General features: G+C 39.9%; 1 protein-coding gene across 12 annotated transcripts in view; it reads left to right on the plus strand.

The window, feature by feature from the left end:
• itpr1b (inositol 1,4,5-trisphosphate receptor, type 1b) overlaps positions 1 to 10,193 on the plus strand; it is a 123,911-nt gene extending 113,718 nt beyond the window's left edge. For 10 of the 12 annotated variants that reach the window (XM_034212170.1, XM_034212167.1, XM_034212171.1 and 7 more), the window contains 2 exons: positions 7,417 to 7,578; positions 9,109 to 9,394. In XM_034212170.1, the coding sequence (XP_034068061.1) occupies positions 7,417 to 7,578; positions 9,109 to 9,195 (249 nt within the window). In that variant the 3' untranslated portion in view covers positions 9,196 to 9,394. Of the gene's footprint in view, positions 1 to 7,416; positions 7,579 to 9,108 lie in introns of all 12 variants that reach the window. The other 2 variants (XM_034212164.1, XM_034212176.1) reach the window with 1 other exon arrangement.
• Positions 10,194 to 13,885: the final 3,692 nt, after the last annotated feature.

Here is a 13,885-nt window from a genome sequence, read left to right on the forward strand (position 1 = left end):
AAAGTTACATTAAAGAAATGCATAAATCAAACTGCTCAATGTTGTTAATATACATTTCTATTATACCTCTTTTGATTGTTTTGTTTGAACATATTGCTGCTGTAATTTACACAGCCTATTACCGATGTCTCTCACACTATTTATAGAATCCCTCCGATGTGCGCTGCGTCTTACCCGCCGTGTTTCGATTTATTTGATGGTGCATTAGCGTGGAAGAAGCTACAGGAGAGTGGGGGGTGTAGAATTCAGATCACTCTGACAATGACTGGGACTGACGTCAATGGTGGAGGGCTCTGAGTGAAATGTCATCTCTGAGCTGTAAAAACATGATGCTCTGCTCACAAAAAGGTCATTCTTTCTGCACTCAACACTGCAGGATGCTCCAGCCCTGAAAGCCAATGTAAAGCCTCCGTGGGAAATAAACTCTCAGATCGGAGTATTGCACATTACGTTTACCATGTGTGTTTAGATAAGGTTTTTTTCAGGTGTCTTGTGGCATGACTGTGACGTTTTCTGTTGCTGTTGTAACCACACAGCATCCTGTTTCTCTCTCATGGCCGTGCGGTTTTAAAAATGAAAAATGTACTTCCGTCATTTCCATTGAAGCAGAGTGTTAAGTCGTGGCTTCACTTCTCAGTTTACTGGAAGCGGGTTCATTTGTAAACACTGGGGTTGGAAAGAGGGCCGGCTTGCAACAACAACACGTGTGCTTGTGGCCGGCAGGATGCAAAATGGGGAAATTACCCCTAAATGATGATTAGTTCATACTTTTTTTTAAAGCATAAGAGCAGAATGAGGGTGTTGAATACAGGTCACAGTGAAGGTATTCAATCCTCAATGATTTATTCTCTAAAATCTCTCAAAATGCTTGTTTTCTGAATGGAAATCTGATTATTCAGGCTACGGTACTCAAGCTACCATTGTAGCTGCTCCATTCACACTCAAAATAATGTCATATAGGCATAAATATAGCAGTGACTTTATTGATTATACCATGAACAGTCTATTGTTTGTATACTTACATTTATAAACATAGATTTGTGTCTGGTCTCTGTTCAAACTTGAGGTGCGGTAGAGCTTTGTGTGCTAGTCATGGTGCGGGTTGGTTTGTCTGATTCAACAATTTCAGTACGTCAGTGACGGTCAGGAAGTTCAACCATGGATGTATAAAGAGAACTGGGTATAGCTCTGGAAGCAGGACCCAGTTTATTCCTATGAAAGTTGCGCATGAAGTCAAAATGGCCTGACTCTTGATCACAAAATTCCCCACAGCTTATGTGCAATGCCTTGTTTTGTTTTATGCTGCTGCTGCAACAAAAACATTTCCCAAATTGGGATTAATAAAGTACATTTTAATCTTACATTGTATCTTATCTCCAGCCAATCTTCAGCCTCCATTGGGCCCATAGAGCATTCACACTTGTGTTTTTACTAAGCCTCCAGTTCTTTCTGTCACGGCAGCGTCACGTCCGCTCCCGGCTCAGTCATGAATGGATTCGGCTTCAAGCGCATTTTACAAATGTTATGCCATAATGATTTAAACGGAAATTATTCAAGTGTTGTACTGGTTAGCTGTTATAACGTTAAAAAGATACACGCTGATTTACAGAAGTCTATTTCCCAATGTTAGTCAATGGGAGTATGTTTGAGCCAAGTGGCTTCAAATTGTAGTACTATTGCTTTGACACTTAGCAGACTTCCTGGGAGCTTGATCTCAACCCTGATTGGCTGAATTTTGTGTCACTGTCTTCATTTGCACCAGGGCTTCTTTGCATTGAGTTCGTACTGCATGTAATAGCACCACAGACTGATTTGTAAAATAAATGAAAGCACTGCAATGATAGAAATGTCGTACTTAAACATGTTTTGAGAGGAATACAAAAGTATATTAGTATAGTTGCAAAGGGTTCAGGAATGAAGGGGTATGGGGGCAGTTTAACGAGGTGTGTGTGTGTGTGTGTGTGTGTGTGTGTGTGTGTGTGTGTGTGTGTGTGTGTGTGTGTGTGTGTGTGGTGTGTGTGTGTGTGTGTGTGTGTGTGTGTGTGTGTGTGTGTGTGTGTGTGTGTGTGTGTGTGTGTGTGTGTGTGTGTGTGTGTGTGGTGTGTGTGTGTGTGTGTGTGTGTGTGTGTGTGTGTGTGTGTGTGTGTGTGTGTGTGTGTGTGTGTGTGTGTGTGTGTGTGTGTGTGTGTGTGTGTGTGTGTGTGTGTGTGTGTGTGTGTGGTGTGTGTGGTGTGTGTGGTGTGTGTGTGTGTGTGTGTGATCTTAGCGCTGTGTGATTCCCCTCTGTCTGCCTCTGAACCAGGACTGGTTTGTGGTTCTGAAGGCCACCTCAACCCCAACGCCCCCATATAAACCACTGAAACCTCCGGGACTTTTCCAGACCAGTTCTGCTGTTTTTTAGCCAGTCAACCTCAGCGACATCCTCTGCTTTCATTCATGCTGCATCATATTGTAGATTGAAGGACAGACAATAGAGACGTGTGAAACATACATGCGTTTCCATGACCGTGGCCTTTTTAAAAAGCAAGTTCAGACAGCTCTCAATAACAATGGCATGTGGTGGTCGAGTGCCGGAGGAGATGGGAGTGTGAAAGAATGCAGCCGAGTGGACCTGAGTGAACCCTGAGCTCGGTGTTTGGGTTCATGTGGAGACACTGTTGCTTATGAATACAAGTAAAGTGCATGAAAGGTACAATAAAATAGATTGCAAGATACCTTAATAAATAGTTGGTATTGATGTAATACTTGGTTCTCAATACTAGTCTTATTTTCCAATACAAACCAAAAAGTCAATTTATTTTTCCTTTACTTTGTGATCCATTTCATTCGGTTTAGGAAGAATTGGTGGATGAAACCCTCTTTATTTTGTCACAGATGTACATGCACACAGTACAGCACGCACAGCGAAATTGGGAGCGGTAGTGGGAGGTTCGGTGCCTTGCTCAAGGGCACCTCTGCAGTGACCAGGAGGTGAACTGACACTTCTCGAGCTACCAGTCCACACTGGTCCGATCGGGACATGAACCAGCGATACAGAATGTTTCAGATAAATAAAGTAGACAGAAAGGGATTGCATAAATATATTATTATAATATGTTGTTCCTCTGGTATTAATGTGTGTGGATTCAGCCTTTAGGGCTTTTTACAATTGTTAAGACATTAATATCACAAAAATATATGGTGATTTTTCAATATACATTTTTTATTTTTTAGATCAATAAGAGTAGACAGACTAGGACTGGCCATATTGTTTTCTTTCTCTGCTATTAATGTGAAGCAGCAGTAGAGATACAACATTGAGAGAGTAAACAGTATGGCAGGTATCAATGTACGTTAAAGTGGTTTACACAGAGGCATTGCTTCTTTAGAATCCCTTAAACGCAGGGCCGGACTGGGACAATAAGTCAGGCCGGGAATTATACACCCAGCCAGGCCACTACCAGTTTTTTGTGCCATTTTGCTGGATTTATTTGTCAATATTTACAGCGTTGCTGCCCGTAGTGATAGCCCTCTAGTTGAAATCTACTATCCAATAATAAACATATAGAGATGGTTACTATTTAAAAAAATGTGCAAATCTATTTTGGAACCTATTCATGTGAACATATTTTAAGTGGGGGTGGACCTCAAATCCTATAGGGGGGTCCCCGGTGCATGCCCCCGGTAAGATTTGTTTTTGTAAATGTTGGACTTAAATGCATCAATCTGGTGCATTTTGAGGGGGAAATAAAGAGACTACACCCATATGAAACAGAACTGTATACATTTAAATAATCATAAAATCAAAAGTACATGGCCATAACCAATAACATACCATGTCCAATATGAAAAAACATTGAAACTTATATATTTATTTGTTTTTGGTTCATTTATTTGTGTGAGTGTGTCCGGGCTCCTGAATCAGCCTCTCCTGTCTCCATCCTCTCCATCCTCTCCCTCCTCTCCCCCTGCTCCTCTTTGAGGCAGCAGCAAAGACTAGTTTTAGCTCTCAACAAGTTGTAAAAGTTTATCTTACCTTTTTTCACCTAGTTAACATTTTATTTGTATTATTCATGCATATTTTACTCATCACTCCCCCCTCAAATGGAAATATGTGTTTACATAAATGGTGACCAAACCGTTTGAGACCCACTGAGATAACTTAGACTAAGTTAACTATCTAAGCACTCAGAGAGTCCTTTACCTCACCTGAGCTGTAGTTATCAGCCTCTCAGTCTGACAGCAGAGGACTCTCCTCCACCTTGTTGTTGAAACAGCTCCTTATATCCGTTAGCGCAGCTTGCTAGCACCAGATGCTAACAATACACGTAACCGGTGTGCGCGCTTTCTCTCTCTCGCTCGCGCCACACATACACACACACCCTCCCGAGCTTGAATGACACACAGACACCAATCGAGGGCATTAGTATGATCTGTATGAAAGTGGCCATGTCGGCAGGCCACATCATGTAGACAGCCAGTCACGTGAGGCAGAGTCAGACCCACATTTGCGCAGCGTTGCGTTCACAATACGTATAAAAACAAATCCTCAGGCCAGCAGGCCACTTAACAGGCCAGGCCATCGGGAAACCTCCTGGTCCTCCCGATGGCCAGTCCGGGCCTGCTTAAACGTGTGAATGAAAGTCCAAGAACGGGACTTTCCAACACTGATAATGAAAACTACTATATCCTGTCGAGATGTAGTAAGTGCATGTAAATCAATTAAATAGCAACTAAAACAATGTCGACCAGAACGAATAGTGTAAGTGTGATTTCATAAAAATCGTAATAATAACTGCTTCATTATTTCATCACGTATAAAACACATGCAGAAAAATTACAACTAAGATATTTTATTTTCACACCTCCCACTATGTAAACTGCCTTTTCGTTCCGAACTACTGTAATCAGTTTACACCATCACACGTACTGAAAGTGATCGTGCCCACATCATGCCAAGCTTTAACACAGGGTTGCCAACTCTCACGCATCTGGCGTGTGACACACGCTTTCACTCTCAATCTCACGCTCTCACGCTGCCCAAACTATTCTCACGCCAAAAACAAGATGAACCGGCGATCGTTTTTGGTTGGTTATTTACAATGTTGAGTTGACAGCTGCTCGAGCTGTCGACCCGCTCCCTCCCCGCCCCCACCACTCTTAACAACGTTAACAGACAGCAGAGCAGTGGGAGCCGGTTAGTCAATCCCCGACCCGTATTGCGAAGATCTAAGATCCAGAAATGATAAAAAGAGAGTGTGTTAATTAATATATTTGGTAGTTTGCAGTAAGTCTGTAGATTTGTTTGTGTGTGTGTTTCATGTATAGGCCTCTCACGGTAATTAATTTTGTTGGATACATTTTCCCGGAAATTATTGCGATAAACGATAATATTGTCGGCACCGTTGTATCATTTTAGACCACTGACATAATGATAATATATTCAAGTAGGCTACATCCTTTCAAACTGCTAGTCACATCCTCATGTACATGGAAATGTATCAGGTTCATTTTTATTTATCATACGACAAGTCAATTAATTGCTTATCGCGACAGGCACACAATAAAACAGTGGAAACAAACATGTGTTTGACTTTCATTAGTGAATGAAACTTTGTGCCCTTTATAGTCTGTGTCCAATATTGTGTATTTGTATATATTGTATATCCTATATATATGCTAAGGTCCCGCTACTGACACGATGGCAGTCATTTAGTGCGCATATGTGTAATTAAACGCATGATATCAAAATCTCACTCCAGCCAGGTACCCACAGTTGGCAACCCTGCTTTAACATCTCTAACCTTTAGTCAGCAGTCCCTAATCAAAGGTGTCGTTCATGCCAGGGGATATTTAAAATTATCTTTAACACGAACGAATCAGCACTTCATCTTATATATTAAACGTGTACTCTTAAAGGTCACTTATTATGCAAAATGCACTTTTTGATGTCTTTTATACATAAATACGTGTCCCCGGTGTGTCAGGAGACTCACACAGGGTAAGAAAAAAAAAACATCTCTCTTTTCCTCCGTACCCACATCTCTAATACCTCATTTACACCAACGGTGTTTCAGGGCCGGTTGGTGTGAATGAGGTATTCGATGGAGGTTCAACAGAGCTGATCCAGATTTTGCTGCAGTCATGACGACATTACTATAATGTGGGCTGGCTTTACGTTGAACTCCTGGCAACGTTCAGTCCACGGCCCAACCTATCGTCCCCTATTGGAAATGTGCTGTATCAGAAACAATGCGCGATGTGTTTTTGATGTAATATGGTCTGTGTTTACATTAGCAAGCATCGCTAACACTCAGAGCTAACGCTGTAGTGGAGAAAATATGTGTAAAAAAGCCGGATATAAAAAGGTACTCACCTTGTGGTAAACCCACAAGAGAGAGTAAGCGTTTGAGCTCCATACTGTTTCAGAAATAATCCTTGCTGTGGTTTGGCACATAATATGGCGTTTGATCACGAGTGTCTGCCGTGAGACACTCTTCACAGACTCAAAAGGGGCGTGGCCAGCAGCAGCTCGGTTCCATTTGAAGCTAGGTACGAGTAGACGTGATGGAAAACATGTCACCGATGAGTGAACGGCCTGTTTACAGTGATTTGAAGAATGTCCCCACATCCCATGTGATTAAAATATGGAAAGTCCCTCATGATTGCTTTTATAGTAGTCTTCAAATCACAGCACACAGCCATTAAAGCAGAAGACATTAAAGAACACTAATCAAATAGAGCTTGTCAGTTGTTAACTCTTGATGCCAAATGTGTGAAACATTTTTCTAATAAAACATAGAAATTAAAGCCATTTCTTTCCAGAATTCCAGTTTAATCGAATGATAATAAAAGGATGTGTACTCAGAGAGTAGACCTCCGCCAGGCCAACATGTCCTATTTTGTGTAATTAAAGGGGCCCTATTCTTTTTTCTGGGTTTTCCCTTTCCTGTGTAGTGTGTTATCGGTTGTACTTGATAGGCTAATGGGCGGGACATCTCTAAACAGCTAACCAATCAGAGCAGACAGACTCTGGTTTCAGACAGAGGGTGAAAAGAGGTGCTTTAGCACAAGCAGTATGAGAAAAATAAAGAGCTTTTTGAACATTAAAGCATGGAGACATGAGAGGAACAAAATACTAATACGAACCTGAAAATGAGCAGAATAGGGCCCCTTTAATTAAATAACTAAATGTTTTGTGTATCCGCTCTAAAGTTTGACGGCCCATGCTACATCCTTCCACCAAATTTCATGAAAGCGGTGCCATTAGTTTTTCCATAATCCTACTGAAAAAAGAAAATGATAGAAACGTAATATTTCTGGCAGAGAATTCAACCTCCCAATTTACAATGGACTTAAGACAAACCATAAAGCATGTGATGCATCAGTGTCACTGTGTTGGCTGCTGTTAACCCCTCAGGTGTGTGTGTTCCCCAGGACCACAACCTGGACTGGTTCCCTCGGATGCGGGCCATGTCCCTGGTGAGCAGCGATGCGGACGGGGAGCAGAACGAGATCCGCAGCCTGCAGGAGAAGCTGGAGTCCACCATGAAGCTGGTGTGCAACCTGTCAGGACAGCTGACGGAGCTCAAAGAGCAGGTGGGTTCAGCTGTAACAAGAAATTGATGGGGTTTCAATACGGATGCTAAGAGCAGACGTTGCACAAAGTTTGTTTGTTTGCAGCTCTTGCCCTTTAGATGCAGGACTTTCTAAATGCATGAGGTGGTGAGTCATACAGCAAATCACAACACAGCTCATGAGGCTCTTAATCTGTTTTTTCATTGATTTCATTGAATCAGAATTTACCAGAGCACAGAATTCAGTGATTTTATTCAAAATAATAGCTTTTCATTAGACCGCGCAGAGTGAGATCACAGAAGAGTAAGGGGAATAAAAGGGAGGAACATCCATATTTATTTGTATATTTTGCATTTCTAGAACAAAGTCAAGCTCCCTAGAAAATGGTTTGATATTTAGAGAATACAGCTGAGCTTTCAGTTGATCTGCTCTGGTAGAAATCACAACCAGTTTATTCTCAACATTTCAGCTTTTTTCCTATAATATTATTCAGAATTTCTTCTCAGAATGCGACCGAAACATCTTCCTCATCTCATGTAGTTTCCTTATGGCTGACACTTGTGATTTCAGCATTTTAAAATAAACATTATCCTTATTTTTCCCTCCCTTTTTTCCCCTATTATCTGTATTTCCATAGTGAAATAGTAATTCAGAATGACTTTTAAAAGAGTACTTTTGCAAAATAAACACAGAAAAGTGCCCCTTCATTGCCTAAGAATACATGAGACTTATTGCACAATTGCTGCAATCCGGCGGTTCTAGTAAACAGAATAGTAAAAATGTCTTTACCCTTGAAATGAGAACTACGTGTGAGGAAGTGAATGTTACCGAGACATTTTGACCCAGACAGAGGGAAATGATTATTGTGTTGCTGCAAGCTGCGAAGGGCACAGTAGCGTCACATTTCAGTCCCAATCCAACATGTGCAAGGCCTGTTTTTGACTTTTGCAACGATTCAACAAGTATGATTGTGCAGTCACGTTAATGCTGATTCCTCTCAGAGAGAACATGCCACTGATGTTCTCTTTCAAATTGGCTAAGTTAGACCATTATAGTGTTGAAAAAAAGGCTCTTATTCTTCCGCTAACTGAGTTTACACCGTCCACTGATGATATTTTAACACATTGAATTATTCCTCCTGACACACTCATTGCAAAACCCCTTTGTCTTCTCGCTCTTAATATTGTTTCAGTGCCGAGGTGTAAAATGCTCCCCTTTTCTTAAAGGAAAAAGTGAATTCTTGGCAGAAAGAAGAATTTCCCTTTCTGTTTGTGGCGCTAAAAAGGTTAGCACCTGTGTTATGACTCATGACTTGATGTTTGAAATTTCTTTTCACCGGGTTTCAGTATTAGTATATTGTTTTGTGCTGCTTTCGTCAGCGGTCACAGGCAGCAGCGCGGATGAAGATGCTTGAAAGGATTTCAAAAGAATCAGTGGAGCATTGTGCGCCGTGTGTTCACTTCTGTAAAGTAAAATCGACAGAGCCAACTGTAGCCAAGATGAGGAAAATGGTGGATTCATTTTGGAAAATGTGTTTTCTGTGCTCTTCAGATGACCGAACAGAGGAAGCAGAAGCAGCGGATTGGTCTGCTGGGACACCCTCAGCACATGAACGCCAACCCCCAGCAGCCCGCGTAAGGTGGAGTGACGGCTCTGCATACAACGCGTACCGCACTGAGTGTAATCTATAATAACGGTAGGGAAACACTGTACCATAGGTAGTCATAAGGCGATGTGTAGCTCTACCCCACGCAAACAAAGTGACGCTCACTCACCTCGTTCTGTTCAGTCCGGTCGGAAAAACGGTGCCAAAAGTTTTCTACGTAGAAAAAAATAAAATTGGGATTTCGCAACACATGGCCTTTACTGGTTGAACTTGATGAACTGGACAGGAGGATATTTAGTCCCATTTTAATGTTTTCTATTCTGGGCAGTATTAAATGTCTTATTTTTGTAAGTGGTGCAATATATAATAACTTAAATATGCAACCTCATTGATTCAATCGATCATTTCTTATTTAAAAGCCAATTTGTTTCTGTTTCTCTGGATAAAATAGGGAGTAGTTGTCTTTGCTTACTCAAATATAGAGATAATACTATATAAGCTGGCCTCCTTAATTACATCTACCACCCTCTATAGAGATAGTTATTTATTGTGTGAGAGCAATAGTGTAAATCAAGTGTTTTCATATCTCACTGCTAACTTATTTTATGATACATTTGCTTTCTTGTTTGATTCAGTTCTAAAGGACATGTAGAATGTGTGATTTATTCAGTATCACTCACGCTATTACAAGATGCTCAGGAGTATGTTACTGTAATAAACCTCATTAGCATAATGTCCAGCAAACATGTTCCACTGTGCCTGTTTCTGTCTTTGTTTAAAGTCTGACACATGTTTGCTGAGTCTCTAACTTTTATTTGAATTTTCTCTAAAAATGTATTAGTTGGTTTTCATGCTGCTTTTTTGTTTTGACTACAATGTGTACATAAAGTTTGCTGCTTATCTTCGCTTTTGTATAGAAAACGAGTTGGAGAAAAACAACTGAATGATAAGATTAACTAAAGATCTAAGCACTGTCTATTTGTATATTAAAGTAGAATTATTTATTAAAATTGATGTAATTATCCTTAAATGTGTGTTGTCTTTATTGTTAGTAGTTATCCATATAAAATAAATTGCTTTATTGTTTAACAATGTTCAGCCTCAAAGGTTATTTATACAACCTTGTACATTTTTACCCAAATCTAATTTAGTAAATTAAATCAGATAGAAGAAAACAGTTCCAATATAAACACTGTATATGTTGTTCTAGATACAACTATAAATATATTTTAAATTCCACGAATCAGATGCAGGAATTTCAGCTGGTGTTTTCCAGTTTTAATATAACTTTATTGTCCTGAATTAAGTTTTAGCTTTCAGGGAAACTACCAGCATTCGAGTGGAATGTGTATAATCGGCTGCATTTAAATTGGCTGATGTATAGGGACTTTCTATAAGGATTCTCTGCATGCCAAGTATTTATCAGGCTTCTCTCGTCTTCAGATGAGTCTCTCTCACCATGTGTGCAACATAGAATAATGAAGTGTAAATGACTCGGAGTCAAGATGCCGTTTTGCTTTGAGTCAAACTAAAATTGAAGTGAGAGCATGCATGTTGCTCATCAATGTGCTCCTATTTCCTCCACAGGTTTACGTTGAATGTTAAAAAAAACTGCTAACACAGAATCAGATCAAATCTGTTGAACATATGAGTAACGTAATGTAGATTCTTGCCAACTACATTGTCCCTCAAACTTTTTATCGTGACATAATCATTTCATTGCCACAGTAGCAACATGGGTAGTTATTCGCAGTAGGGGAAAGTAACTGGGCACATTTACTCCAGAGCTACTTTATATTCCATTACATTTCAAAGGAAAATTGTTCAACAGTGGTGAAAAGTTACTAAGTACATTTACCCAAGTATTAAACTTAAATACAATTTTGAAGTACTTGTGCCTTACTTGAGTATTCCCATTTAATGCTACTTTATAGTACAATTTGGATTCAAATATATATATATGTTCTATTCAGTTACTTAGCTTAAATTAATAGCTACTCTGCAGGTTAGAGATTCAAAATAAATGATTATAGTCTAGCCGCCCATCAGCATGTAAAGTAATTCAAATAACCCCAACCTGTACCAACAGCAACAATTAAGTCATAAACAGTTGAATACATTGTGTACATATTATACAATCATGTTGTATTCTAAAATGGGCCATTCTGCATTCATACTTTTACTGTTGTACTTAAACTATATATTGTTGCTAAATCTTTTTTTTTTTTAAACCAAGGTCCAATGTTGAATGCAGGATTTTAAATGTTTTTCAAAAATATTATTTGAACACGTTAGTAGTAGTGATGTTACGTATTGCGCCGAGTCTTCGGAGCGTGTGTCGAGTAATCCTGGAAGTTTTTTGTGAAGCTTGTATTGAGGCTTGTATCGTTTTGGGCCAGTGACGTCATCGATGACAAACGAAGCCTCGCTGGCCCTCAATACCACGTGACTGCTTCAGAAAGTGCTTTAGATCGGTTGAAGCACAACGCTCATATTACCCATGGATGTATAATAAGAACGATATTACCCTTCCTGTACCCGGGCCCGGTGACACGATGGAATTAAGAGAGCTCAGACCCTCACTTATATAGAGGTTGGAACATGTCATATGTATAAATAAATAAAAGCATAAATAAATGTAGGAAAAAAACATAAATAAATAAATACAGGAATACATACAGGAATAAATAGGGTGCAGTGTTTTCAGGTAGACTCAGTGTGTGGGCTGTGGCTCAAGAAAGCAGTTGACTCACAACCGCAGGGTCCCTGGCAGGGACGTGCACAGGTATGAGCTATTGTGGGGGGGGGGGGGTTTAGAGCTCCAGTTTAGAGCAATAGCCCCTCCAAATGTCTGTGCACGTCCCTGGTCCCTGGTTCAACGACTGGTCAATAAGTATTTTTTGTTTGTGTATACAGCTAAATGAGATAATGTAGTTAATAAATGTATTCTTTGATATGGTTTAGCCTTTCTCAACATGGTTACGTTTACGAATATTATTAAGGAATACAAATCCCTCTTTGCAATGTTTACCAGCCTCCTTAGGCTTTTCAATCACAATCATTAAACTGGAATAAATACAATATTGTTAACATGAAAATATGATTTTATGTTCGTTGTTCGTTATTCTAAGGCTTTACTCATTGGGCACTCGGTATGAGATACAGCACACTATTGAGATGTCAAATCTGCCTGTTTTACACACTTTGACCAACAGGAGGGTTTGTGTTCAAATGAAGCCCATGATGAAGCCTCATGAAATGATCCCTTTTGCGAACCAATTGGCTTCACCATCACTAGTTAGTAGGCCTCTTGCTACTTTAAGTAAAACAACTAGTACTAGTAGGATTCTTCTTCCACCTTTGCCCCCTTGTTTACATCATGTTATTTATTTTTGCTTTTTTTCAACAGAACAGAAGCAGTGGAGGATTTTAGAGTCAATTGTTATATTTTCTCCACCTTTTAATAATCAGGGTTTAAAACAATATTTGACCCTTTCCCGCGCATTCATTTCGAGTATGGCGCACCTTTGTTTTGCATCTGTTTTCCCCTCTAATGTGTATGTGGTGTTTCGGGACGTTGGCGCGTGGAACCGAGCGACCACTCGGCCACTCTCGGTTATCTCCGCAGTGACGTCACCGGCAGAGATGAGCTGCTCCCATAGAGGCTGCTCCTCGGCTTTTCCCTCCGCCATGAGGAGCTCAACGTGACAGCCCGCAGGTACAGAGGCTTTACTGCTATCAGCACAGCGCTTAGGAGCTATACAAAAAACACACAACAAAGCGAATGTCATCCCGCCGCAGGTGCACGTGCCACACAGCGAGAGGGCACAGTATTAAATTACAAGGCTTTACAGAGCGCGTGACACATGCCCTGGCTGCCACACACTCAATGTGGAAATAATTCGCTGCAATAAAACACAAACATGCATTAAAAACATTATTGTTTGAATCATTTTGTGAGATTATAATAGATTGTATGTGTTATGTCGGCCTAATGTTTATTGGTAACGTTATATTAGGAAAAGTGAGCAAAGTATTGCGTCTCGTCCGTTCAATTAAACATAGAGAAAAATAAAAAACATATATTAAAATAATTAAAAGTAGATATTTTAAGTGCACAGTGTTTATAAAAGACAATCATTGGACATATTATAAGACTAATAGTATCGTCAGTTGTATTGTTGTTGTTGAATAGTTATTTGCTTTATGAAAAACACTTATCAGGTGGTTTAAAGTTCATATATTATTAATGCAATACAAAACACAATACAAAATACATTTGTTATAATAAAACATTTAAAATGAAACAATAATTATTAATTAATGTACCTGTGCTGGACTATGGTGATTTGATGTATATGAATGCACCTGCCCATTGCCTGGAAAAGTTAGATGCCGCCTATCACAGTGCCCTGAGATTTGTTACTAACTGTAAAGCACTTACTCATCACTGTACCCTGTATGCCAAGGCAGGTCTGCCTTCTGTACGGAGGCTCAGTCATTGGTACATGTTCATTTACAAAGCCATGTTGGGTAAACTACCTTATATCTGCTCTCTGATCTCTCGACGAATTGAAAGTACGTATTGCCTGAGATCTCATGATGTTGTTTTATTAAATGTGCCAAGTGCTAGGACTGTCTTAGGGAAGAAAGCTTTTAGTTGTGCAGCTCCACTAACTTGGAACAGTCTGCAAACATGTTTAAAACTGAGCACTTTGGTTC

The sequence above is a fragment of the Gymnodraco acuticeps genome, unplaced genomic scaffold, assembly GCF_902827175.1.
Source record: "Gymnodraco acuticeps unplaced genomic scaffold, fGymAcu1.1, whole genome shotgun sequence".
Classification (NCBI taxonomy): domain Eukaryota; kingdom Metazoa; phylum Chordata; class Actinopteri; order Perciformes; family Bathydraconidae; genus Gymnodraco; species Gymnodraco acuticeps.